Here is a 27,980-nt window from a genome sequence, read left to right as displayed (position 1 = left end):
TCACCACTAGTTTATCTGACCTGCAAGAGGCCGTTTTATTACATCCCAAACCCAAAAGTACACTAATGCAAATAAATAAATTCTGCATAAATAAATAAATAAATAAATAAATAAATGCTACAAAATCTGAATTGATATCCAAACCCGGGCAAAATCCAGCCAAATTCATTCAAACCTGGACAAAAAAAAGCCAGGCAGAATCACAGGCTCTCGTGAAATTCCCATCGCCCCTCCTGCTCCTCGCCCAATCGCCGAGACGCCGACTACCTCGCGCTCCCGCACGCCGCCGTGTAGATCTGGACATCTGGTACAATAGGTGCCGGTGGCCTCGGACGCGCAGTGGTAGAGGCTTTTGCGGTGGCGGCGACGGAGGAGGAGACGGGGGAGCGAGCAGTGGCCGCGGGCGCGGGGTCTGTGTGCTGGGGCTCGGGTTCCGGGAAACCCTAGCCGCCGCGCGATGGCGTCGTACAGGCCATACGCGCCGCCGCAGCAGCATCCGCCGCCACCGCCACCGCAGGGCGGCTACCCGCCGCAGATGAATCCGTACGCGCCGCCGCCGCAGCAGGCGCCGTACAACAGGATGCCGGCGCCGCCTTACCACGCGGGGCCCCCGCCGCCGCCGCCACCCGGCCCGCCGCCACCTCACCAACCGCAGTTCAATTTCGGTCCCGGGCCTCCGCAGCAGCCCCCGCCCCCGCCGCAGATGTACTACCAGCCGCCGCCGCCGCCCTACGGCGGGACCAGCAACCCGCCTCCTCCTCCCCCTTCGGTGCCACCCCCGCCTCCGTCCCCACCCCCTGCGGCCCCGCCCCCGCCCCCTCCGCCTCCGGCCCAGCCACCGTCTGTCCAAGCCCCGCTGCCCCCAAAGGAGCAGCCGCCTAAGGCGACGCTGCCAAGAGTGGAGACGGAGGAGGAGCGTCGCGCGCGGAAGAAGCGCGAGTTTGAGAAGCAGCGGGTGGAGGACCGCAAGCAGCAGCAGATGATGCGCCAGACGCAGGCCGCCATTCTGCAGAAGACGCAGCAGCGCGCTGCTCAGCAGCAGCCACAGAGCCGCCACCACCACCACCAGCCTCCGAGTGGCTCTCGGGCACCGGCAACTGGCTCTCGGGCAGTGGTAACTGGGTCTCGGGCAGTGGCAACTGGGTCTCGCCCAGCATCAGCGCCTAATGCTGAGAGGTTTGAGAACCGGCTAAAAAAGCCAACAACTTTCCTCTGCAAGCACAAGTAAGTCCAGCCAAGTTTTGGAACTTTAGGTTGCGTTCGCGCCAAAATTTAAATTCCCAGCTTGTGGTTGGGTAACATTTTGATTGATCATGCACGTCTTAGGGGTGTAAAACTTGGCAACATATGCTATCCTTAGTTAGTGAGTGACGTAGGCTGCTTACTAGAATTTTTTACGTTGCTGTTGAAATGTAGGGGCGTCCGATGGAAAGGATAATTGTTTTCTGAATTTTCTTTATAGCTTGTTTAAGTTGTGCTTCTCTATGTGCTTAGAAGGATTAGTACTTCCGCTTAGTTCTGGAGAACTATTGAGAAAGCATAATGCTTAAAAGGTGCATGAGTTGGTCTACCAACCAATTTCTTTGTTATGAACCTATAAAGGGACCCCCTGTAACAGGGCAGGCTTATCGAAACTTAGTAACCGTTTGAAAAGCGTTACTCTGCTATTATGAAATGACAATTATTTGTTGCCTGTATATTTGAAATAAGTTTTTGGATGTGTACCGTTTTTATGGAGCCTTATTAATCAGTTACTGATTTGTACCAAATATTTAGATCTTGGTGATCTATGTCTATTTTGTAATTATACACTTGAATGATACTGTTTTGCCTTTTCTTTTTGGTCGACACAGATTTAGGAATGAACTCCCTGATCCAAGTGCTCAGCTGAAATGGCTGCCCCTGAATAAGGATAAGGACCGGTATGCATCACTAATGTCTTACTCCCCACCCCCTTTGTTTTTTTTATTTAGGGCCTGTTTAGTTCGCACCCTGAAAAGTTTCTGGGGGTAGTGTAGCACATGTGTAACTATAACAATTAGCTCAAAAGATTCGTCTCGCAAAATTCATGCAAACTGTGCAATTAGTTATTTTTTATCTATATTTAATGCTCCATGCATGTGTCCAAACATTCGATTGGATGGGGTGAAAAGTTTTTGGGTGGGAACTAAACAAGGCCTTAAGATGGCATCTTTGGAGCAGTACAGGCCCTACTTCAGTATTGCTCATCTACTAAGAATGGTCATTTTACTTGTGCTTTCGTGTTTTTTATTTGAAGATCTTTTCTATGATGACAGGGATCCATTGTTTTTGCTTTCTGCTGGCTTCAAATTTATGCCTTGCTTCTGCTGTTGCATAGATAATTTTTTTGCTAATTTTGTACATTATGTTATGGGTAAAGGACACATTTTGATCCCTGTTGCATTGGTGCCTAATCTAACTTTCTGTGGGGGTTGTGGTTAAATTGATGTCAAGACTCTGGCCTGGTTTCACTGGGCTAACATGGGTAGGGCATCAGACTGTCGGAGGTTATTTCAGTGTACTGTTAGGACTGATCATTTGACATAACCCAAATTTCAAATCAGGCCTGTTCGGCGCAGCGCTGCAAACTAGTGCAGATGAACAGGCCCATGGTTTCATTATTCCTGCTAGTTATGCATAGATATGATATCATTAGCTTGCTTTGCAGGAGATTGAATAGATTGATATTTTGTAACTTACGTAAAGTCATAAATATACCATAACTGGGCGTCCTGTTCAACTGCCATAATTCCATTCGTTTTTTCCTAAAGCAATTTCGCACTACTCTGCTTTGTAACTGTAGAGTTTTTCCATCGCCTTCTGGTCTCCTTTTCTGCTACTGACAGTATGCGGAGCTTAATCTGTCTTGACTCATTATGTTGCTATCAAATGTGTTTGGCTCTGGCATTTTAAAATCTTCTATATTTTGGAGGCAGCTATGCATACTATGTTTTGCTGTCTTTTCAGATATACCAAATACAGGATAACTTCATTGGAGAAAAACTACATTCCTAAAATGATTGTCCCTGATGATCTTGGGATACCTCTTGACCTACTTGACATGAGTGTATACAAGTAAGGATCTGAACCATATGTCTTCATGAGTTTGATTTCTCTGTCTGAGTATTTATTCTAGTGTCCTTAACTCTACCAAACATGCCCCAGCCCCCCAGATGTTCAGCCGCGCATGGCTCCTGAAGATGAAGAGCTATTGCGTGATGATGAGGTCCTCACCCCTATTAAACAAGAAGGTATAAGGAAAAGGGAGAGGCCCACTGACCAAGGTGTTTCTTGGCTGGTCAAAACACAATACATATCTCCACTAAGTACTGATGCAGCCAAAATGGTAATTCATAATAAGTTTTGTGTGAATTTAGTTACACAATAATTACTTAATGATATATACTGAATAAAGTTGCTTGGCTTTCCAGTCCCTTACTGAGAAGCAAGCAAAGGAAAGGCGGGAATCAAGGGAGGGTCGCAATGCTTTCCTAGACAATCTTAATGATAGGTTTGGTTCTTCTTTTATTCACACTTGTTGGTCTGTAAAGGTTATCTAGTGTTGCGACTTGCAAAACCTGGTGCAGTCAATGACACCATGTTCCTGTTCATATGTATACCAGAGAGAAACAGATCAAAGCCATTGAAGAATCCTTCAAAGCAGCCAAGTCAAGGCCTGTTCACCAGACTAAACGTGGGATGCAAGCTGAGTGGGTTATGCCTTTGCTACCTGATTTTGATAGGTATTTACTTCTCAGAGGTTGCTTTTATGTGTTACAAGTATTCATCCTTGATACAAGATGTTTGCCGTTACTTTACTGAGCTATGCCTTCTTGCCTGTCCATTTCCATATCTATAAAACAAAATTCTCTTGATTTATGGTTGAAAAGTTCTCTTCTTTACCATTAATTTATGAATTTTCTCCTATTTCTCCATTACTTTTTGAGGGGGTATAACTGCACAAAGTCTGCCTTTTGAAGCATATAGGAGGTTTCTAATTTATTCCTCTTATTGACCATTTCTATTCACCTAAACAGGTACGAGGAGCCATTTGTTATGGTGAACTTTGATGGCGATCCAACTGCTGATTCTGAGCAGTACAACAAACTTGAGAGATCTGTACGTGATGAATGTGAATCCCGGGTGAGTTCTGTTTCCTCAAATTTCCTCTGCCTTAGGCTTTCTTACTTAATGGCAATGCATGCCCAATATCTTGTGAATTCTAGATCAGGGTTACAGTTTTTTTTTAGACTTATTTAGTTATATTGGACACCTCGGAGCAGCATCAAATGGCAAAACTGAAGGTTCAAAGAGATAGGGGAGGGCCAGGGAGTGAGAGAAGAGTGCAAGATAGAAAAGGGAAGGGGAAGGGGAAGGAGGCGGCCAGTTGCCTGGTCCAGGAGGCAAAGAGAACCGTAGCCATGGCAGGGCTATGTGCAGGGCCAGTCAGATCCATTGAGTCCCTCTGGCAAAACTGAGAGCATTGGACACATGAGGAGAATGAGGGGTATCAATTCTATTTGGGTAGTCCTCATTATGAGGATGGCACTGAGGAATTTAGGCTGGTGCCAGCATTGTTGCGGAAGAAGAGAGAAGTAACTCAGTTTTTTTTTGGGGGGGGGGGGGGGTAGAAATATGATAGCTGCTGGCTGCATGAGGTTTAGCACAAATCATGGTTAGAGGTGGGCAATTGGGCCAGGAAATGACAGCCCATAATGAATATCTTCATCTATTCTCAGTTCCCCCCCCCCTTTAAAACCTGCAATGCATCATGTATGTCTGGATTCATCCATGGCATATTTATCAGCCAGGACTCAGGAGCGTGACATGACAGAAAATGTTTGTAGAAATAAAATTGATTCTAATTTCTGATTAAATTTGTTTAAAATAAAAACTAGTTGAATCCCTGAATCTTTTTTTTCTAGAGTTCGCTGAATAGGACACCTGCACCCTACTTGGACTCTGATACTTGCACCCATGTTCACTGTTTCTGGCCATGTGTTGCAAATGATATTACACCTAGATAATGCCTTTGCTTGTATTTGTAACCATTTCATGTTTTCATGGCAGGCTGTGATGAAAAGTTTTAGTGTCAGTGGTTCAGACCCTACAAAACAAGAGAAGTTTTTGGCATACATGGCCCCAGCACCTCATGAGGTATGAATTCATCTCTGGTACATTTCTATTAAAAAAAGTGGCCAATTACATCAATCTGATGGTGACTATTGTGATTTCATCAGCTTACCAGAGACTTGGATGATGACGATGATATCCAGTATTCCTGGCTAAGAGAATATCACTGGGATGTATGTGTAATTTCCTAATTATTCTCTAATTGTGTCTATGAGCTGGTGGCATCATACTCATCATTGTACATACACACTTGTTTCATGATTCAGGTAAGAGGAGATGATAAAGATGATCCTACAACATACCTTGTCACATTTGATAAGGAGGAGGGTGCAAAATATTTGGTAATTGGTTTTGTGTATTCTGTATTACAATTGGTTTCTGAGAATGATTCATTCCACATTAGTGTAACATACGCCTTTATCTATTTTTTTCAGCCTCTTCCTACTAAGCTAGTTTTGCAGAAGAAGAAAGCAAAAGAGGGGAGGTCTGGGGATGAAATTGAGCATTTTCCAGTGCCTTCCCGTATTACTGTGAGTAAAACAGCTCATGGTGGTACCATGGAGCGCGGAGAATCTTCCGGCTTGCATGTATGGTTCAGTCTTCTTTATTATTCATCATAAAATCTCTTTTAAAAATAAACTAAACCAACTAAGTATTTATGCAAGATTCTATCTTCTCTCCAAACCTTAGCTCTGCTTGCTTGACTTCTTGCTACTAAGTACTAATTGACATTGTTGCTTTTACAATCACTCTCTGTGATCACTATATTAGGACATTTCATGCTTTCTATTTTATTTTTTGTCATGTTTTTACATGAGAGCACACTACTAAGAAAAACACCTGACGACCGTACACCCCTATTGAATATTTCTCTCTTGCCTCCTCATTAAAATTTGTCTAATAAACTATTCGTTGTTAAATAGTGACCTCTGAATAAAGGGATGGATTCTTAATTTAACAGGCATTGAATGAGATGGAGCACTTTATGCAAATGTACTTTTTCCTCTCCACAAAATCCTACAATGCCGATAAAAATAGAATGCATTACCACTCAAAACATGAAATGAAAATAGTTGTTTTTGCATTACCTGCACCCTTTAACTCAAGGTTTTCTTCCTTGTAGGTGAATTCAAAGCCACGAAGATCTCATGTTGATGATGATCTTGATGAGCATCCAAAGCGTTCTCGAGTAGAGGATATTGACCAATATAGTGGCGAAGAATATTCTGAGTGATGAACTGATAAATCAATTATCTCGCACCCACAAATTTGATCAGTACATGTGAAGCCTTAAAAGGTTTCATGCAATAGGCACAAGTGGTTTTGTGGTGCATGGTCATGCAGTGAAAGAAAATGGCTGACAGCGTGAGGAGCTCGGGGCTTGGCCAGTTTCTTCAGGGCAGAGTATATGAAGCAAAGCTGAGTGTAACTGGACTTCAAGACTTTGATCTCTGTAGTGATGATAGAAATATCACATTGTTGTAAAGAAGTTTTGTCTTTAAAGTCTTGGAGCAGTTCTCAACTGTTTGTTTTGATAATATATAGACCCCTGATTTTGCACCTTTTCCCCCACTTCTCTTCTCCCCAATTGACTGCAAGTACAACAATTTGTTTATATTATTAGGATGGACAGGTCATATTATGCTTTTCTGGCAGCCCTGAGGGTCTGCTAATCGAAGATCATATATTTATGCAGTTGAACATCCAGTGAAAATTAGAGCAGCATGGTGAGGAGCTTCTAGCTGGTCCACATGTTCCAGGATAGTGAAATTATATTCACATGGTCGCCTGAGAAAGTCTGGAGTTATATTCATTTTCAGCATGAATTGTTTTATTGATTCCTTTTTTGCCTAAAATAATGCAGAAGTATATGAAATCATAGAATCATGAAACAGTTCTTCTCCCGACGTTGCAATTTTATTCCAGCACAAAGTGGCAAATGTTATGATGACTATATTGGTATGGTATTATTAATTCTTGACAATATTTTAGTAGCTATGGTAACAGCAAAATACTTGTCTTAAGCTGACATGCAGGAGATTACACTTTGTTTCCATTGCTGTGTGACTGTATTTGCCTTAGCTTTGACACTTAAATACTATAATAGGTTACTGGTGTCACCTTATGTAGCCTGCCATTTTCTCTGCTGGTGTCCAGGTATTCTTTTATCCACAATCCATTTCCTAATGTATCATCTAGTAGTTTTTATGTTTGATAGTTTTCATCTGCTGTTAGGTTTGGCTGAGTTTTATGGATCCTAAGATATGGTTCCCCTCTAATGACAGCATTGTGGTATGTCTGATATCTTGTACACTGATGCCATCAGCTATCATTTGGGGCTTCATGTCTGATGTGTGCTGTTTACATCATAACTCTTGGACTGTTGCAAGGAATTGTAGCTTATCTGTAAAGTGAACGGATGTAAGTCACAAATTTATTGTTTTGTTTTACATAGGATGTCCATATGCTCTTTAAGAGACTGTTACCAGTTGTTCACTACAGGATTCTTGCAATCTCTGCATTATGCTTTATGCAGTCTTTTGTGTCTTTGTGATGCATGTTGCATCCTGTGTAGTTCTTTAATTTCTTATGGTTTATAGAATATACATTTTTTTATTCTTAAAGTACTGTTCGCTTTATTATACTTGTGGATTTTTTAGAGTAATCTGATATTTTTTTAAACATTCATGTTTTTTTAATTACTGCTTAGCAGGTTCTTAAGTAACTTATTAAGCAGTTTAATTTGTCTGCTGATAGTTATGGCATAGCCAAAGTTGGCAGGCTGCCAAAAACGTAACTCCAATTTCCATTCTTTTTTAGTACTGGCTGATCTATATTGCATATACTTCTATTTCCATCTTGGATTTCGTACAGGATTGTTTTCAATGCAACTGTCTCACACTCACTAGTGCTTATTGACCTTTCTGTTGTTTGATGGAGCTTGTCGCCTATTTCTAATTAATTTGTATCTGTGACAGGACCCCTGTGAAGCTATATGTGCAGAAGTTTCAAGTCGACCATTGAAAAGATGCAAATACTAAGTCGACCATTGAAAAGATGCAAATACTAAATTTTTTCTTGATGTTTTTAATATCTGGGTTCACCAAGTTGCGTGTACAAACAACGAGAGTGCACCTGCATTTTGGAGAAGACATCATGATTTTTTTGTCCAAAACTTTATTAAGTCGAATTGTCTTTACTATGAGCTGGGCCTTTTATCTCTCTTTTCTCTTTTCCTTTTTGCTGTTCCTGATCGGATCATCAGACATAATCATTTGCGTTTATCCAGCTGGGAAAAGAGTCCGCATCATATCTCCAGTTCTATGTCTGCTTGTCCCGTCTATTTCTGATGCAATGGCTCTGTTCTGTTCTGTTCATGTGTCTATTAAAGCTTGACGCCATGTGCCCTTAAAACATATGCGTTGCTACTACTGCCTGTATGTTGTTGATGCTATTCAAAAGCTTTGGTGTGTAATCTTGTATCATGCGCCTGGTTTGAAGAAAGTGATGTTGTATGAGGAATATTTGCGGAACACTCAGGGAACGGCGCCAATTGCTGGAACAAATTCGTCTAAGGTGAGTAGTCACACAATATATATCATGTGGTTCTATGTTCATCAAGATTTTTAGAACATAAGAAAGGCTGGAAGGTGACGTAGTGAGCTGCTGTCTGTAGTGTGTGGACAACTGCGGTATCATGGTCCATAAGGAGTGACAAGCTCCTACCTACATTTCTTAAGCATACAACCGAAGGAAGATAGATACAGCCTAACAAGATGCAGATAAGCTGCCAACTTTCTCCACTACAAATTATTGATTAAGCATGTTTCATAAATGTCCAATGTTTTCGACATTAGGGTGTCGCCATTGACAAGCCACGAGATGCCATGATGATGACGATGAGGGGTGGTCACTTGTACACTCATCTTGCTGTAATGCCTTTCGTCCCCATGGAGCTGATAGACATGCCATCCTGGTTTGCTCGTGTGTACACAGGGAACTATTTAGTGGATTGGGTCAGGATTGAACTTGAGAGACTCCCTCCAGATGAGTTCCTTGATATCTTCTTCGGTGAGCGATGGCTGCTCGAAGTCAAAGCTGAAAGGCGCTGGGCAGACAGGTTCGTCATTTATCTCATGAAGGGATGCCAGGTATGGGTGGCATAGAGCCTCATCAACTGCAATTCCACCAAAAGAAAAGCAACAAGGTTAGTATATTTCAAGAGACTGGCCCTTCAGAATGCAAGAATTATAGTTGTTTCAACAACTCATTTCAGGATCATCATTTCATATGAGACTGAAAGTGCAGAACTTCAGACGATGGATGATTCATTCATTCTTTCCTGTCTGGACGAAGGCGATTGAGCTAGGATTTAGCTCCACTCTGAACTATATCCAAACAAAATCTACCGCATCCAGACAGGCATGCCACACTTTTTATATGATATCAATCAATGCAGCAAGTTCATGCAGGGCTGCAAGATTACCAGTAATCCTCTTGCTCGGATCAAACACGAGCATCCTCTCAAGCAAATCCATGGCACCACTAGACATAGTAGGGAACCGCACACGGAATTGTTGCTTGGGGTGTTGAGGAAGGGACCTCACATATCTGCGGGCGTGATCGCTTCGGAGGAACCCAAGGCTGGTGTCATCAGGTGAGCCTACCAGCTTTTACATCATAAAGAATGAAGAGGAAGAAGTTATAAGTAAAGAACAAAGAAGACTAAACTTGTGAGACATTACTATTCAGGTGTTAGCTTGAGAAACCAAGATAATTACATGCTTCATGCTTTGACCAAATGTTAGCTCTTGAAAACAAGTGAAATGAGTAAATTCCAAACTTCAGTTAAACCAGTTTATAAGACTCTTTTATTTTCACCTTTCTAGACATTATTATGTAATAAGTATATATATATACACAGATCTGAAATTAAATTGCCCTTCAGCAAAATGGATCAGGAGGTTGCCCCAAAGAGGAGCTGGGGAGAATGAAAACCAAATCTTGGACTGTGAACTTGGCAACTTACCTCAGTTATTAGCAGCAGCTGATGAACATAATCCTTCCCAGGAAACAAAGGCTCTCTTGTGACCATTTCACCGAAGATGCAGCCTACTGACCACATGTCAATAGCCTGAGTATACTCTGAGCAGTTGAGCAGGAGTTCAGGCGCTCTGTACCACCGTGTAACGACGTACTCCATCATGAAGTCAGTTTCAGTTGTGGTCCTTGCCAGCCCAAAGTCCCCAATCTTCAGGTCACATTTGGCATTCAGCAGCAGATTGCTCGGCCTAAGGTCTCTGTGCAAGACATTTGCTGAGTGCACATATTTGAGTCCTCGGAGCAGCTGGTAGACGAAGTACTGCATCAGGGAAAATTAACAGTCAGGTAACCGGATTCAACTTACATACAGGATGTGATATTCTGATGTAAAAAATGGAAACAGAAAACAGACGACGACACAACATATATTGTACCTGACAATGATCATCAGTTAGTGTCTGGTTTGATCGTAGAAGGTGATGAAGATCAGTGTCCATCAACTCGTAAACGATATAAACATCATTGAAGTTCTCCCTCCTGGGTGGGCGTATGATGTCCTTTATTGAAATAACCTGCAGAAAAAGGGGTAGGTAAGTGCTTTAAGTCTATTGGCTGATTGATGATGCATCAACACCAAGCCAGTGGCACGTGAAGAACATCAAATTTATTATCCCAAAACGGACGTATCATCTACAAAGATAGTGTTGTTATTATAGCTAACATTCACAATGATTGAAAAGGATTATTCGATATTCCTGGTAGACAAATTAACGAGAATGGTTTTGCGGCGTCGAGAGAAAATCACCAGAAATTTTGGCAGATCTCCTCGATCTGGACGGCTTACCTTTGCAATGAGCTAATGAGCTACAGAGTTAGCCATATAGTTAAATAGATACAATGACAAACATAATTATTAGTTCTCTCAAAAAAGAAGAAGAAGTATGGAGCATCTTTAACTGACGCGAGATGGGAAGATCACGGCGACGACAGAGATCGTCAGTTGGTCACGCGGCTCACAAAGGTAGAGAAATTAAGGATGACTCACATTTTCATGATTCATGTGCCTAAGCAACTTAATTTCACGCAGAGTGCGCTTTGCGTCGATCTGATTGTCGAACGCGTTGCCGATCTTCTTGATGGCGACTTCCTCGCGAGTCTGCGCATTGACAGCAGCACTGCATGCACAAAAAGGAATAAAGGAAGACATACATACACACAAGTAAACCATTAACTAACAGTCCAACATATGCATACATCAGTCGTCAGTCACTCAGTCATCACAACAAACTTTAGATGAAAGAAACATATATATAATAACTACTGATGTACACCCTTTTGATGACCACGACTCAATTTCACAAATAAAAGAACTAATTATTAGAAAAAAAAAGGATGCATCTTTTTTTCATGTTATGGCCTTGTTTAGTTCCAAAAAATTTTGCAAAACAGGTACTGTAGCACTTTCGTTTGTATTTGACAAATATCGTCCAATCATAGACTAACTAGGCTCAAAAGATTCGTCTCGTCAATTCCGACCAAATTATACAATTAGTTTTTATTTTCGTCTATATTTAATACTTCATGCATGCGTCTAAAGATTCGATGTGACGGAGAATCTGAAAAATTTTACAAAATTTTTTGGGAACTAAACAAGGCCTATGTTTGGAGAGATTATTTTCCTTTTCGGTAGCGTTAATGAAACGGGATACCTATAAAGCCAGCAGTCTCGATGTGAATGAATGAAGGAAAAACATTACTCAGAATTGTATTCTTAGGCCATGTACATACACTACACACCACCTAATAGATGCCAGAACTTTTTCATGCAAAGTATGAAGGCAAGACAAAGACTTGACAAAGAAGGCAAGACGGATTCCATGCAAAGTTTCTTCTGTCGACGACAAAAAAAAGAAGAAGAAGAAGAAGAAGGTGCAGGCCGGAGAGAAGCTATCGTCTATCGAGCGCGAACGAACGCGAGGAGGAGCTGAGGAGGAAGGTACACGCACCAGATGATGCCGATGGCGCCGCGGCCGACGGGGCGGATGGGCGGGACGTACTTGGCGGAGACCTCGAAGAGGGTGCCGTACACGTTGTACTGCACGTAGCGGCCGCCGTGCGTGTGCGTTCCCTTGATCTGCGCCTCCCCGCCGTGGCCCAGACCCAGGCACCCTCCGACACCGCCGGCGCCTCCTCCTCCGCCACCCTCCATGCGCATGTATATATACACACACCGACGACACCACCTCCACTCCGCTCCGATCCGAATCCGATCCCCGGCGGCCGGCGGCTACCTCTCGCTCCTAGCTACTCCCTCTCTTCTCTCCGGCCGACGAGAAACAACCACAAGACGAGACTCACTCAACAACAAGGACGGACGGACGAACGCCGGCCGGACGACGACGATGCGGTTGCGCATGCAAGCAAGCAAGCAAAGCTCTCTGATAGATGCTCTAGCTGAGATAGAGAGAGAGGACAATGCGCCGCGAGAGGTGATGCGTGGTTGGTTGCGCGGAGGCCAGCAGGCCGGAGGTGAGAGGGGAGGAGATAAGGCGGAGCGTTGGGGAAAGTTGGAAAAAGGCGGGAGCCTTTTTCTCCGCCGGAAATCGAACTCCCGTGACGCGCGCGCAAAGGAAGGAGTTGGGTTGCTGTAGCTGTTGCTCAGCCTCAGCCTCATCATCAGCCCGCCGTCGTCGTCGCTACCGCGCGCCCTCACTCGTGTCCTGCGACTCGGAGAGGACAGACCTGCAGCCTCCTGTGGCTGCCCAACAAGCTGCCTGCACACGTACGTCGACAGGTCGATCATATCGAAAGAGATGCATGGAGTGCCGGCGCTAAGGGGAGGGCTACGAGGTGCGACGGCCGAGGGCCCTCGCGGGATGAGGCCCAAACCTAAGTATATATTACAATATATTCTTTAACTATAGTCTTCGTTTATTAGTATATACATATATATGGTGCAATGGCTTATCAAAAAAAATCATGAGCCAAATGAGTCAAGCCACCAACGCCTATACATGAGTTGCTACACATCACGATCACGAGTCGCGATTTCTAGACTTTTGGTGAGAGAGTGAGACCACGAGGAGAGACGCAGCGACACATTCACCAGTTCACCACGCGATCACGAGCTGCAATGGATAATACCAAAACCTCTGCGTCTGAGTTCTAGCCTTTCAAAATCCAAACGATAGCAGCGACCAGCTGGTAAGGCTCGACGAGGACTACGACTTGTGATGTTGGTTATTTCCTTCTACCCTTTTATTTTTTTGATTTGTGAATCTTGGTTATGTTCATGTCCCAATTGTCTAGGCACTAGGTTATTTTTCTTGTTCAATTTTTGTCTAGTACTTTATACTCATATAATTATATTTTTCTTATAATTTAGGTTAGGTGTTAGAATTTTAGAATGTTACCTAAGAAACATTTGTCAGGGATCATGAATTAAAGAAAATGAAAAAGACAAAAGAGCAGTTTGTCTATATATGATTGGATTTGCTTTCCCTATAGAAAAAAATAGCTTATATTATTATAAAATTTTATAGTTTAGGAGTCATCGTGATGTATTCGCCAGAGGGCCCTCAAAATTGTAGGACCGACACTGTTTGCAGGGACGACGATCCCCCTCGATCGGCCTCTTCCAGACCATTCCTCACTCTCCCCCGTCTCTTCTTGCGTTCGCGTGGTGCATGCATGAATGGTTCCCTTGGTGGCCATGCTGGCTTGCTGTCTGCCTGCCCCAGGCTCTTAGGGCGTGTTTGTTTGCCTGGGTAAGGGGTTGTGCCAGGATGTGGTCATACAGGTGGAGATGTTTGTTTGTCTGGATGGATTTTATTTGGGTCTGGCCGGTACGGTGATTAAAGCACCCACCAGCCAGGCTCGGGAGGGAAGGCCACTTTCTCCGTTTCTGGCAAGGCTGGCCGAGCGCGTGCAGGCATGGGCCTCATTTCCGTGTTGGGGGGCTGCTCGCTCCCTTCTCCCGCGCGACGGGGGAATTTCCCCCGCTAGGGTTTCCCTTCTCCACCTCCTCTTATAATGCCGCCGCCGCCGCTGGATCCGCTAGAGTTTCATTCGTTGGTCTCCATTTCTCACTCCCTCATTCTCTCTTCCATTGTCCTCGATGTGGTACGGTCCTCGTGCTCTCTCGTCTGGCGGTGCGTGGTGGTGGCGGGGTCGTCTACCGTCCTCGGTTCGGTCGCGGCAGTCGTTCCTTGTCCATCTCGTCGGCGCACGGGTGGTGCTGCTCTTCGTCCTCTTCTTTCTCCAGGCGAGGCAGTGCTGCAACGGGTGTGTGGTGCTTCCTCCTCCTCTCTAGTCAAGGGTTTGGCGGATCCAAACTTTGTCGTTCCCAAGCCGGCTGCTTCCTCCTCCTCGTGGACCGAAAAGTAAGGTGAAATCTCTAATGTTTGTTTCACGAAACCCGATTTCGGTGGTCCATGTGCTCATAGCAATGGATATGTGGTTTCACGGGACACATTTTCGGTGGTCTTCGTGCTCAGAGCGCTAAATCTCTAATGCTTATTTTATGGGACCTAATTTCGGTGGTCCACGTGCTCATAGCGATGGATTTGTTGTCTATGATTCGAAGGAACTTTTCAACCTTAGACATAGCTCACTTAGGACAACCATCGAAAGGGCATTTGGGGCTTTGAAGAATCACTTTCGAATCATAGACAACAAGCCATTCTATAAGTACAAGACACAAGTAAAGTTTGTACAGGCCTGTTGCACTTTGCACAACTGGATCCTGGGGTTTCGGGTAGATTATATAGTTCCAACTGAAGAAACATGGGTTCCAAACCCAGTCAATTCTTTGCAGTCTCAAGAGGTGCCTAGCATGGTAGAGCTTAGAGATGGGATTTGTGAGGCCATGTGGGAGAATAGGGCCACTTCTAGAACTTAGCTGTTATCTATACATCATTTGCTGCACTTATGTGTTATTTAATGGCTGCCTTGTATGGTATTCTTGCTACTTGTTGGACATGAAATTGTAATAATTTGTATTTTATTTTGGTTCTTCAATGTGTTTTTGATCGAACCGGCCGATGATGACAAACCTTTATTTTTTGAGGTGGCACCCCTTAATTACTTTACATTTCATTTTTTGTCAATGTTGTCATCAAACTATTCAATACGTCCAGTTCCAAGCAACTTCTCACTAATCATGGGATGATGGCTGGGATGGACGTGTCGCACGCTTCTATGGCTGCACTGATCTTGGTTTTCCCCTTTGCTAATTTATCTGTTCAGGCAAACAAACACTCCCTTTGATTTTCTACTCCCTCGGTGCCACCAATGATTTAATATGTTAAAGTTTTACAACAATTATGTACATGTCTAAAGCCCCAAAACTTAAAAACCATGCCTATGATGTCACCTTCGTTCACAAGTATTGGTCAGGTCTTTGTTTCTTGAGTTTATCAACACAAATTTTCAACTAGAGTTTGATACACTCATTCAATAAAGACATGGCATGCCCTTATTAATCTTAGATTAAGGCGTATTTCCTTGCAATGTGCAGAATAATGAGTGGGTGGTATGTTGTTTTCAAAGGCAAAGTGCCTAGTATTTACTTCAGCTGGGCAGAGTGTAGTGAGCAAGTGCTGCACTTTAAGGGTAATGTGCACAAGTACAATTTATATGAGCAAGCACTTGAGGCATTCAACTCAACTATCAACTCAATTTCTTTATCTCAGACCTCTACCTCTATTTGTATAAGTGATAATGTAGTGGAACCATGGGGAAGTAGATGTCTTAGATTTGTTGGGAATGTTGGTATGACTGCTACTAAGTGGTTTTGTTGTGGTCAGTTACAAAAAAATCGGATCGATGAATCACTGTTAGTTTGATAATTGTTCTATGTAACAAGTAATTAGCACTTATATTGATCCTTTAACTTACTGTAACCTGACTTATTGTTCTGATACTCACTGAATCTTGCGGTTATGTTAATACAATATCCAAAAACTTCTTTTCCTCTTATTTTCTCCTTGGATAGTTTGCATGGCTATTGGGATGTAGTTTGCTGCACTGGCACTGAGTACAGATAAACAAACACCCAGCCAGGCCCCAACTGAGAAATGCAATCAAACAAAATACACTGCACCACCTGGGCCTAGCCATCTCAGACCTGGCTGGGAGAAATTGGCCTGGCTAGGAAGGCCCAGGCAAACAAACACGCCCACAGTGGCTAGCTGTCCCGTACTCCGGCCCAGATACAGCTACACGGAGCACTACTGGACTCTCATATCTCCAACTCAGCCCAGCCCATTTGCCAGTGCCCGCAGGCCGCAGCGCACAACTTGGCGGCTCACCTCCGCCGCGCGAACCGCAGCGTCTCCACCGATGGCGGAGGCGAACGTGGCAGCGGCGTCGCTCTTCGGCGCTGACAGCCGCCTCTGCTCCGCTGACATCCTCGCGCCGCCTGAGGCTAGCGCCTTTCTCCGCTGACATCCTCTTTCTTCATCCGCGCCTTTCTGTTGTCGTCACTGGCGGGGGTCCTATTTCGTTGTCGACAGGTCCGGGCAAGGATCGAGGTGGCCGTGCTCAACTTCCTCGCCGCGCTCGCCTCCCCTTCCTCGCCGGCCATCTCCGTCCTCCCCCTGGTACGCCGAACATTCCTCTCTTACTGCGGTGCGGTGAGCCGGTGATGGTTCTGCGTGCTTCACAGCCCCCATGTGGATACCACAGTATTTTGGGTCCCTAGCCAATTTATCACAGTTCCTCATCAATTATCGCGAGCTGTACGATTCCAGATCAGATGACCATATCGAAATGTGTTGCGAATTGTGTGTAGCAATTGTTGCGAGCTGTAGGATTCCAGTTCAGATGACCATGTCGAAATGTATTGCCATTGCGAATTGTATGTAGCACTGACCAATCCGGTGTGTAGCAGTGCAAGTCGCAAAACATTCTGAACGAGTTGCTTTTCCCATGGCAGATCAGCCGGAGCTCTGCTAACTGCAGCCTCCGCAGCGGGTTGCTGAACGACGTTTCGTCGGTTTATCTCTCGCACACCTTCTGCAAGAGGTCTCTGATGCACAATCCAAAGGCGTTTGTAAGAGGTTGCGATTTTGTTCCTTCAGTACCACAGGACCGAAATTGTCGTCAGCCGTTTTGTTCTGCTGCTAAAAATAGCCGTTTATTGTTGGATAGTATGGAAGGTCATGGAGATGTGCTACAAGATCTTGGGGGAGGGGAAGCTGGTCCACCAACGCGAGTTGTTCTACAAGCTCCTGTCGGACTCACCCAAGTACTTCAGCTGTCAACGTCATGTCAACCAAGCCATTCAAGGTGGACAAAAGTTTGCTGAAACCCGTTTGATTCTTGTTTGACTAATGTGTAGTTTTGTTGTAATCAGATTCGGTTCCCTCTTCGTATGCAGATGTTGTTTCCTTGCTCCGGTGTACAAGGCAGAGCCTAGGAGTCATGGCATCAAGCAGAGGGGCACTGATTGGGCGCCTTGTGCTGCATGTGCGCTCCATGATATGTCAAAATATGCCTTGACTATTGGAATTATCTGTTGAGGAAATACATGATAAACTCCTGCTTATCTTTTCACAAAGCACCTAAACTGCATGTTTGAACTACCTTAGGAGCCAGATGAAGAACAGATTGACTGCTCCATTCTTGGAGCTTCAGGGCATGCAATTACAGGGGACCTGAACCTGTTGAGCAAACTAAATTTGTCTTCAGATGCTCGGTATATCATTGTGGTGGAGAAGGTACCAATCTTAATGCCATAATCTAGTAATGGTATGTCTCTGTAGTATATCCTTCTAGCTTATAGGTTACTTCTTTGAAATAGGATGCCATATTTCAGAGGCTGGCTGAAGACCGCCTGTATAATCAGCTCCCTTGTATCCTGATCACTGCAAAGGGATATCCTGATATTGCCACAAGGTTGTGTACCTCCATTTGAAGCCTTTCTTTTTCTTATGTACGTTTTACTTGCTTATTTGTCATGGAGCAAGTTTGCATCCAAATTCTTTATGATAATGTTGACAATATTTGGTCATCTGATGTATTTATCCCCTTTACCTTTGCTGTTAAGATGCAGGTTTATCTTGCATCGGCTGAGCCAGACATTTCCGAATATGCCGATTTTCGCATTAGTGGATTGGTTAAGCCCTCTCCTGTGCTCATCAATATATAGTATAACTGACTGATATCCTTTTGAACCATATTAGATAGCATTGCTCTGTTTTTTTCAGGAACCCAGCAGGACTTGCTATAATGTGCACTTACAAATATGGAAGCATATCAATGGGTCTGGAGTCATACAGATATGGTACTTTATTTGAGTGATCATCAGAGCCTTATTCTGTGCATGTTGCTGAATCATGCGAACCTTGTTCTCCATTTTCAGCGTGCAACGTGAAATGGCTTGGGATGAGAGGAGATGATCTGCAGCTTATCCCCGAGAGTGCGTTTCAAGTGCTGAAGCCACGTGATTTGCAGATTGCCAAAAGCTTGCTGTCATCAAAGTTCCTACAGGTGTGTATTTGGCTTCTCAACTTTCAAGTAATGCTGTTATGTCAGAAGCTGCAGGTTTCAAATTAGGTACAATTTTGGGAACATGGAGTCAACAGTCAGCTATTTGTTCTAACATTTACCTTTGGGACCATGTACCTGCAGTATGAGAACCACCTGCTAGAATCTTGGGCAAAAATAACCAGAAAAAATTCAACCCAGTAACCAATGAATGTTGCTAGTGCAGATTTTATATAAAACTCTTGCAATAAATCAACATGCATAACTCGCATGGCAAAATGTTAGCTTTGGACATGCAGCATGTACGAATTACCTGCGACCTCAATTTCATCAGGCATGAGGAAAGAAAAGCTTAATTGCCCAGAATCTAATGTTTGTAGCTGACCAATCTGAATGTGGAACTAATATGTCCATAGCCAATAATACAAACATGTTATACATTAAGGATGACCTGACATCATTAAATCATTAAATAATTAGCATTGTTCACAGTACAGCAGCAAGGGGCTGGTGGAACCCTGATGCTTTATCATTTGGCCTTGTGACACCATAAAATTTAGCTTAAGGCGCCTATATGTCTTTTCGGCATATGATTTATTGTGGTTTTCGGCTGCAGGAGAGTCACAGAGCTGAGCTGACACTGATGGTGGAGAAGGGCAAGCGTGCAGACATCGAAGCTCTCTACTCCCACGGGTTCGATTACCTGGGGAAGTACATCGCGAGAAAGATTGTACAGGGCGATTACATCTGATCTGACACTGCCGTGCTATCTGTTTCGCTGCTTGTATTGACCGCTGGAATGTTTGCATGGTTGCATGGGCTATATAGTAGCTACATCCAATGCCTGGTGATTGAAACAACGATGACACCGAAATGTACATAAACACAGAAGATTAATCGCCCTGAATTACATCGGTTTTGAGTTCTTCTGATCTTCAGTGCTGGACATGCAGATGCAGTTGTGGATGGCAGTACGTGAACGTGGTCCATTCTCCAGATAAGGAGTGGACACAGGATGGACCATGGTCCGTGGGGCCACCCTCGCGGCGCCACGTTTGGTGCCACGTCGGCGCTTCTCGCATGCACACATGCACATGTGTCGGAGCACCTGAGGTCGCCGACTCCGCCGCCCCGCCACCAATGACGCGGACGACCCAGCAGCAATTTCCGAGGAGATTCTGACATCCAAATCCAACTTTTCATCCGGACTCTGCTGCTGCTACTGCCTACGGCCACTGCTGACATGTCTTATGCTGCTCACTCGAGAATGAGCTAGGGTATCATCGTGCAGTGCAGTGCTCAAACATACTCTCTACATCTATATATTTGTTCACTGACACGCGCGTATACTGATGAAGCTGAGAGTTGTATACGTACTATAGTCCTAAGTACCATGGATCGATCAAGAACTAGAAGGATGCTGTGCTGCGGCGACGGCGTGTCGTCGATGTCCATGTCGTGCTCCGACGTGGTCACCATATGTGGCCTCTTCGCCGTGCAGTGCATCTACGGCCTCTACATGATGTTCCTCAGCGCCCTGCTTGCCGCCGGCGTCCCTTCCCTCTTCATCATCGTCGTCGCCTGCGCCGCTTCCTCCGTCGTCGTCCTCCCCTTCGCCCTCGCCCTTGAGAGGTACGTACGTACATACGTCTCTCCATTCAATTCTGTGGAGCTCACTGCCCATGGCAATATGGTAATGATGGGGGTGGCCTTTTAAATGGATACTGCGGTTTTTTTCTAGTATAATTTTATGAATTAGATAGACAATTCTTTTCTTTATTTTTCTCATTTCGTTTATTTAGTTACATTAGAGAAGAAGACGTGGATATCCATTTAGAGCACTGTACTCATCCTTACAATATGGCATGTTCAGATCATCTGACTGGTTTGATCCCTTCATATATGCATCATTGACTTCAGGAAGAAATGGCCCAAAGTGTGGAGCCCCATGTTGGTTGTTCAGCTTATCATCATTTCGCTAGGAGGGTGAGAGATCAATTTCCTCTGAAGTATATAATCTTTATCTTTCATTTTTTTAATATTTTTATGCATGCCTAGCCTAGCTTGATTTTCCCAAAATAGAAATGTTATTAATTCTCTAGTTATTAGGAGATCTTTAGCTTGTTAAATAGCATATCATCGTCATAACTGCTGCTAGGCACTTCATTAAACAAGTTTGAAGTTCCGTCCCATATTGTGTAGGGTGTCAATATACCAAGTCATCATGATGCTCGGTGTTGCACGCACCTCGCCGGCGATAGCCTCCGCCATGCCTAATCTTTGCCCTGGCTTCATCTTCGTCATCGCAGCCTGCCTGAGGTCGATCAGTGTACCGACTGAACTTCTACTGAAACATGCATGAGCGTCAGTCCACAAAATCAAACATGCATATATGGTGTGCACTCCCAAGTCGTCCTAACTGATGATATGTCGTTAGGTTTGAGAGGTTCGACTGGAAGTGCAAGTACACCAGAGCAAAGATCTTGGGCACTCTGGTGTGCCTCAGCGGCGCAATGTGTGTCAGCTTCCTGAAGAACCCTACTCCCAGCATATCTCCAAAGTCCCTTCCCAGTGACGATGAAGAGCTCTCAAATGGCAAAGCCAGGCACGATTGGATACTTGGATGTTTCTGTCTTCTGACGGGGGTCATAATCTTTGCCTGCAATACTGTTCTGCAGGTATATCTGAATTTCAGAAATTCTTCTACGTGTCTGTCTGAATTATATTTCTAGCTGAATGTGGTGCTGGTCTAGGCTGCAGCTCTGAAGAGATTCCCTGCACCGTTGTCTATCTGTTCCATTACCGCCATGATGGGGTCGATCTTCAGTGCTATTGTCCAGGTCTTGATGGAGGGGAAGCTCACTGCAGGGACCGCTAACAACCTCACAAGGATCATTGGCGAAATTGTGCTTGTGGTACACATCTATGTCTACCGAATTCAGACTTTCAGTAGATGATGCATGCTATGTTCTTGTAACTTGAAGAACTGCAATGAAAGGCTGAAGAAATTGAAACGGCTGCTTCTGCCACTGTAGGGAGGCGTGGTGATCGGCCTGTGCACGGCATTCCAGGTATCAAGCATTGGTCGCAAGGGGCCTGTACTCGTCTCCATGTTCAACCCATTTCAGACGGTCTTCTCGGCGTTCATCTCCTTCATTTTCTTCGGGCAATGGATCGGCTTGGGATGGTAATTCACGCCAATTTTTGGGATGCAATGCTGCTGCAACCTCACCCTCTGAATTGAATTCTGAGCAGAGTCCCAACTAACCAGCAATCCTCACCCTCTGAATTGAATTCTGAGCAGAGTCCCAACTAACCAGCACACTTACTTACACCTAATGATGTTCATACTGTTTCCTGGCTGCAGCTTTGTGGGGATTGTGCTCATGTTTGTTGGACTGTACGTGGTGCTGTGGGCGAAGAATAGGGAGGACAACATGTTTGCCGATCTGGCAGCGCCGTCGCCGTCTGAAACTGGATGTGATATAGAGAGTTCACTGCTGCAATGATTAGTCAGGCAAAGTCGTCTGACCGTGCTACCCTGGGTGCAATCGTTTAGGCCCTGTTCGGTTACGTCGGAACGGGCTGGGAATGGTGCGGAACAGTTCCCAACTAGTTCAAAATTACGAACGAAGTCTGTGGCTGGGAATCATTCCCGTAAAACCGAACGAGGTGTAATTAAATTGCATCTGGATGTACGTACGTCTGATTTTGTTTGTGCTTGTGAATCAAATATGCTTGGAATATCTTCCTTTTTGGTTCGCTTTGCTGAACAGATAAGGAGGCTTTTTAGCTCGTCGACGGTTTTGTCGGATTTGCTACAGTTCTCCCCCACCCTCCCCTAATCACTAGCATAGTGACTCCTTAGGCACCCCACGTTCCGACTGCCATCTCCCACTGCCCGGCTCCGGTCTCGCCGGTCACCACTGTCATGTCATAATGTCTCCAAAGCCTCTTCTACTATTGTGAGAGAGTGAATTCCCTAACTCCAAAACCCAACACTTTCTTCTTCCTCCCGGCGAGCGTCGGCGGATGGGTCGCGCGGCTTTGTCGACCTTATTTCATTTTTTTCCCACTTTCTTTCTACTGCTACCATTTGCTGCCAAATACTGGGGCACATCATGTGTATTTGGCAAAAAATATTTCAGTAGATTTCAGCATCAAACAGGAGCACTCGCCTGGGAGCCAGGACCTTATTCGGAAAAATGCACTTGGGTTTGGTCTAGCGTTATTTGGCCAGCTAGAGTGCATTCGATCGCTGCCGAGGTTAAGGAAGAACAATAAATTAAAGGCTTGAAGATAAGATTAAGATATTAATACTATTATACGTTTTATTTTGCGCAGCCTTTCACATAAGGGCTCTGAGGTGGGCGTTACTTTTGCTCACCACGGTTATTCATGGTCAGTTGAAGCCGACCAGATCACCGGATAACCGCCACGGTTAATATAAGGTAACCACCATGGTTAATAGGTATTAACCGTAGTGGTTGCTTATAATGCCCGCCACGGTTAATATGTATTTACAGAGGCGGACATTTTAAGGCAACCGTCACGGTTAATATGTATTTACAGTGGCAGTTGCCTTACGTCGCCGGCCACGGTTAAAAGATTAACCAAGGTGGTTCTTGGTTAAGCCATGATTAACCATGACCTTATAATTGTGGCGGTTGCAGAAACCGCTACGGTAAATGCAAAAGGCCCGCCATAGTTAAGTGTTTCTGTAGTAGTGTAAATACCTTCAATTAGCCATGATCCTTTATATTTTTGTATAAATGTGATGAGAGGTTTATTCCTAACATGTTCAGTACATCATGATTTGCCATCTTAACCAACTCAAATGCATTCTGGACAGTTAAGGATCACCCGGTTTTCACCTGTTTTTGAGGGCAGGTTCTTCCAAGGATCGTAATTCTCTTATTTGGGATCTAAATTAAACGTTCCACACATATATTTTGACCATCTCGACAAGAGCTATATAATGGTGAAGTCCAATCACTAATTTCAAGCTTACCAAAACCAGACCACCTGGTTTGGAAAATCAGGTCACCTGGTTTTTTTTCCAGCTTACATAAAAAATGTCAATTTTGGTTGGAAAAACTTTTCAGCACAACTGCAAGTTGAATCGACTCTCTAAGAGTTACTGAAATAGGAAGTGAGTAAAACATAATCAACTCCTATGCGAATCCTTGCAGGAAATGCTAAGTATTAATGATGAACCAAACACAAATTTTATACCTCTTGAAATGTTTCCATGCTGAAATGTTTCACATTGAAACATATTCATGTGAATCAACTTAACAATTTATTGCACTTGGCGCCGCAAAGATCCTACTTTTTATATAACTCTCTTGTCTACAATATGGTATGTATTTGCACATGTTGAAATGACCATACAAGTGACTAGCATAGAGATTCACCAGAAGACACTCATGGAGCAAGCATTGAGGTCGATTTGATAGAACAAACATTGATTTAGAATGCTACCTCTACTGAGGATGTTGTTTTGGTAGAGAACGCTTCTAATGATTAGCAAGTTGATAAACATGTGACAATTAAGGAACCCATATTCTTATAACCATCGACGATTGCCCTACCCATTCCACGACCTAGGTCAACGTAAAAGAGTCTCAATTGATACGGGATCCAATAATAGAGGCAACTTCTCTTCTGACCACCCCATCTAGCTCACTACTAGAATCCACTAGTTTCCCTAGAGTGGAAATCCTAGAGGAAGGTACAAAAATGGTAGGGAAACATGTCCCTAGGACTTTTGTGCGGAAAGCTTTCTAGAAGGGGGGCAAAGATCTCGCATTCCCTCTTCCTATACATCCCACTTCCGCATTGACCACGACAACAGGACACAACATAAAGTCCTATGATAGATCACTGCTCCATTAGAGTGACCTCTTGCACAATTTAATGTGTTAAAAGATTTGAGCAATGATGGGAATGATGCGAAGCTCAATGAGGACGCAATGTAAGACTATACAAAATGCTTGAAGAATGTGTTGTCGGCTGACCTCCTCCAACCGCCAATGGGTTTAAAATTAATGTCGTGCCTTCTGAGACATGATGGTTGTTGTTTCTTTGTCCTTTATTTAGGGGCTTGTCTTTGTTGCAATTGTTTGGTTTGATCACATTGAGATAAAGTTATTATTAGTAGATTTGTATTAGTTAGTTATTATGGTTGTTGCTACTGGTGTTGTTTTCTGTTGTATCCCCTTTGAGACTGTTGTTTGTCCAATCTAGACCTTCTTCTTTATTAATATAATTGGCAGCTTCCCTGCTTGATTTGTTCAAAACACACACACATACACACACAATATGGCATGAGAATGGTTGAGTAAAGTATTTTTGAAGTGCTAGAAAGGAACATGTAGTGAATTGGTGATAACAGTCAAGTTAACTAACCATGTGTTCCTGCTTGACCCATAGAGAAAGTGCATCATGAGAAGGTCGTATCACATTCATAATATACTTGTTGACATCAAGAGTTCCCCCAAGCACTTCACAATGCATCAAATTAAGCTTTCTCCAAGACAAATAATGCTCCATGTGAAGTGCTTGAAGGGAACTCCTAAAGACACCAAGTGTGACTCTACTAACCTTATACCTTCATCGACTTGGTGTGCAAATTGTCGAAGTGCCACCTAGAGTTCACCCAAACACTTCACTAGCCGCCTAAAGTAGGTCCACATTGTGCATGGCCTAGCTGATGAAGTGTTTGGGAGGAACTCCGGGAAGCAACCGGCTACAAACTACGAAACCAACTATTTAGGCAAAAATGCTTGTTGGCAACAAGAGTTCCTCCAAACACTTCACATTGGTCTCAAGACTACATCTGCCAATGTGAAGCTTCATGTGAAGTGCTTGAAGGGAACTCTTGATAACACCAAGCATAATCCTCCTTATCAAAACTTTTTACAGATCTACACACCTATGAAATATTGCTAGGTAACACCTAGAGTTCCCCCAAACACTTCACATTGGTCTCAATGCTACATCCGCCAATATAATGCAAAGAGCTTCATGTGAAGTGCTTGAAGGGAACTCCTGGTAACACCAAGCGTGACCCTCCTTATTACCCATACATTTTACCGTTCCACATAGCTGTGACATATTGTTGGGTAACACCTAGAGTTCCCCCAAACACTTCACTAGCTAGGTAACTGGATACCACATTGTGCAAGGGCATACTATATATGGTCTAGCTTGTGAAGTGTTTGCAGGGAACTCCAGGGGACAACCAAGAGCTTCAAACCCTAAAACACATGTTGAACTTCACCTATCTTGGACGATGAACACATAGAGGTGGTACCTGGTATTTATAAGATGGAATAGCTGGCTTCTAATCTCTGCATATTCTCCATTATTCTTCCTCGTTCGTGTACACGCCTGAAGGCACATGCATGCATGCATTCGTTATACGAGGAGCAATAGTTTGAATGGATGCACCTGGCCGTGATTGCTGCAAGATTAATTTCCGGAGGGAGGTCTAATAAGGAATCTCTGGTGGGCACGTGTGATAGTGCTGTGAGAGCTTGATCGAATCCTAGAAAGTTCAATAGCTCATGGAGGGAACGTTGCTCCTGTTGTAACCACGCACAGTCCTTCAATATCCAAATGCACACAATAGATAGATCATCATCTTCATGGTTCATTTTTTTTTCTAAAATAAAAGGAAAGTTGGGAGATCCAGGAATTCATGTATTATTTCAATGCCGTCTGTGTCTTTCTCAAGTTTTACAATTCCATTTGTTTTTACCTTTTTTCGATTAATTGAGTTTCCCATTGGCCATCGCCGAAGGCTCCCTCGGGCCTTAGAAATTGAAAACGTGGCTAGAGTAGACACTAATTCTTTTTATTTAAATTGCGGTAGTCAGGATTTGGGCTCGAGGCTTTTGATCCTAAAATATCATTTTAAGTTGTATGGGGATCAATTAGTTTAATCAAAAATTTTAAACTAATATATATATAAAAGATGGACAATTCACTTGTACCTCAATATAGAATAATATGCGTATGAGCTTTGAGCTTACAAGCACAAAGTGGGCTCCTACCGCTGGAGCAGGCACATATGTTTTTCTATCACATAGTTTCGGTTTTCATTTCTTCTTCGTCATCATCATCACCCAAAAATACTCCATCATCATTAAATGTATAAGAAGAGTATTATTAATATGAGAATTCGTTAAGTTATTTTACTACGAAGCATTGATGCTTGTTGATATCCCCAAAATGTTAACAAACTCCAATGGAAAATAATAAAGGTCCCTTAAAAATCATGATATTTTTATGGTAGTTACAACTAGGAGATAGTATTCACAGAGAATCTAGCAAAGCTAGCATAACTGACAAGGTAGCAAAATGTGCTGCTTTTTCAACTCCCAGTTTGCTCGGACTGTTTAGTCAATTAACTATCCTTATCCAAGTGCCGATGGGTCTAACAAAACATGTATCAAACACATGTTTAGGGCTGGCTACTTAAGGCGTTTTTAGCAAGGTTTTGAGTTCCACTGATTTTGCCAGGAGCAGCTGTAGCTCGCTAGTCATATATATAGTATACCGGCAATGGTATTGTTTTTTGAAAAGAAAAAAAAATCTCACGTGTAGATTAATTTACTTGGTTAAGCACTAGCTAGGTACCTAGGCTATTAAGCAGAAGCCAATTTCACAGAATATGGTTTTAGCAGCTTGCAAATGTTGGCGCGCGCAGGTGGCTAGTAATTAAGGATATCTCCTGTGGGCCATGTGTGTAGATCTTCTCTTTAGTTTTGTATAGATAATCACCATAATGTGTAGATCTTTTCTTATCTTTTGGCCGTGTGTGCCTTTTCACGTCGGAAGTACATCTCCGAGAAGTTGTATGAACTTGATGCAATGGTTTTAAGAATTGAATAAAAGTTTGCGTTAACGAAAAAAGAATACCAGTCCAGGTTCAACGTATGTAAAGTTGGTGTCAAAAAAGATAAAGGTTTACTATCTCGAATATATAGCTGATCTCTGAAGAAAGTTCCCAAACTCCATCGACAAACAAGGCGTCCAGGTTCAGCGCTTGGTGATGTTTTCCAAAGTTACATGTACACTATGGTTCACCATCAAATCGATCAGGCATCAAGGCATCGGGCAGAGAGAGAGAGAGAGCATGCATATATCCATGTAAAGAGGAGAAGAGAGAAGAGAGCCCTTCAAGATTTCAAGAATGTGATGAATCCCTGCATCTAGCCCGGGAGAATATTGTCAGAGGATTCATTCCGATTCCCTATTTCACTTCTCTTTTTTTTGTATGGATT

At 43.6% G+C, this 27,980-nt stretch overlaps 4 protein-coding genes across 4 annotated transcripts; 3 read left to right on the top strand and 1 right to left on the bottom strand.

The window, feature by feature from the left end:
• LOC8069621 (protein PAF1 homolog) lies at positions 164-6,791 on the top strand. Its single transcript, XM_002445034.2, has 12 exons — positions 164-1,224; positions 1,854-1,922; positions 2,989-3,096; positions 3,187-3,367; positions 3,453-3,532; positions 3,645-3,764; positions 4,059-4,164; positions 5,092-5,178; positions 5,262-5,327; positions 5,421-5,495; positions 5,589-5,741; positions 6,278-6,791. The coding sequence occupies exons 1-12, from the start codon at positions 458-460 to the stop codon at positions 6,386-6,388; spliced, it is 1,923 nt and encodes a 640-aa protein (XP_002445079.1). The 5' UTR covers positions 164-457; the 3' UTR covers positions 6,389-6,791.
• On the bottom strand, positions 8,721-12,733 carry LOC8076598 (mitogen-activated protein kinase 2). Its single transcript, XM_002443843.2, has 6 exons — positions 12,204-12,733; positions 11,243-11,372; positions 10,632-10,769; positions 10,184-10,516; positions 9,641-9,824; positions 8,721-9,331 (listed from the first exon to the last, which is right to left on the bottom strand). The coding sequence occupies exons 1-6, from the start codon at positions 12,410-12,412 to the stop codon at positions 9,159-9,161; spliced, it is 1,167 nt and encodes a 388-aa protein (XP_002443888.1). The 5' UTR covers positions 12,413-12,733; the 3' UTR covers positions 8,721-9,158.
• Positions 16,510-19,621, top strand: LOC8076597 (meiotic recombination protein SPO11-2). The gene is made up of 11 exons (XM_021464570.1): positions 16,510-16,623; positions 16,713-16,799; positions 17,135-17,258; positions 17,350-17,487; positions 17,579-17,667; positions 17,790-17,918; positions 18,002-18,096; positions 18,254-18,316; positions 18,408-18,484; positions 18,563-18,690; positions 19,304-19,621. Exons 1-11 carry the CDS (start codon positions 16,540-16,542, stop codon positions 19,436-19,438), a joined length of 1,149 nt encoding a protein of 382 aa, XP_021320245.1. The 5' UTR covers positions 16,510-16,539; the 3' UTR covers positions 19,439-19,621.
• LOC8076596 (WAT1-related protein At5g47470) lies at positions 19,717-22,433 on the top strand. The gene is made up of 7 exons (XM_002445032.2): positions 19,717-20,319; positions 20,608-20,673; positions 20,890-21,006; positions 21,125-21,365; positions 21,441-21,602; positions 21,723-21,874; positions 22,055-22,433. The coding sequence occupies exons 1-7, from the start codon at positions 20,081-20,083 to the stop codon at positions 22,194-22,196; spliced, it is 1,119 nt and encodes a 372-aa protein (XP_002445077.1). The 5' UTR covers positions 19,717-20,080; the 3' UTR covers positions 22,197-22,433.

This window comes from Sorghum bicolor, chromosome 7, assembly GCF_000003195.3.
Source record: "Sorghum bicolor cultivar BTx623 chromosome 7, Sorghum_bicolor_NCBIv3, whole genome shotgun sequence".
NCBI lineage: Eukaryota > Viridiplantae > Streptophyta > Magnoliopsida > Poales > Poaceae > Sorghum > Sorghum bicolor.
Note: the sequence above shows the minus strand (reverse complement) of the source record. Positions and strands in the feature narration are given on the sequence as shown.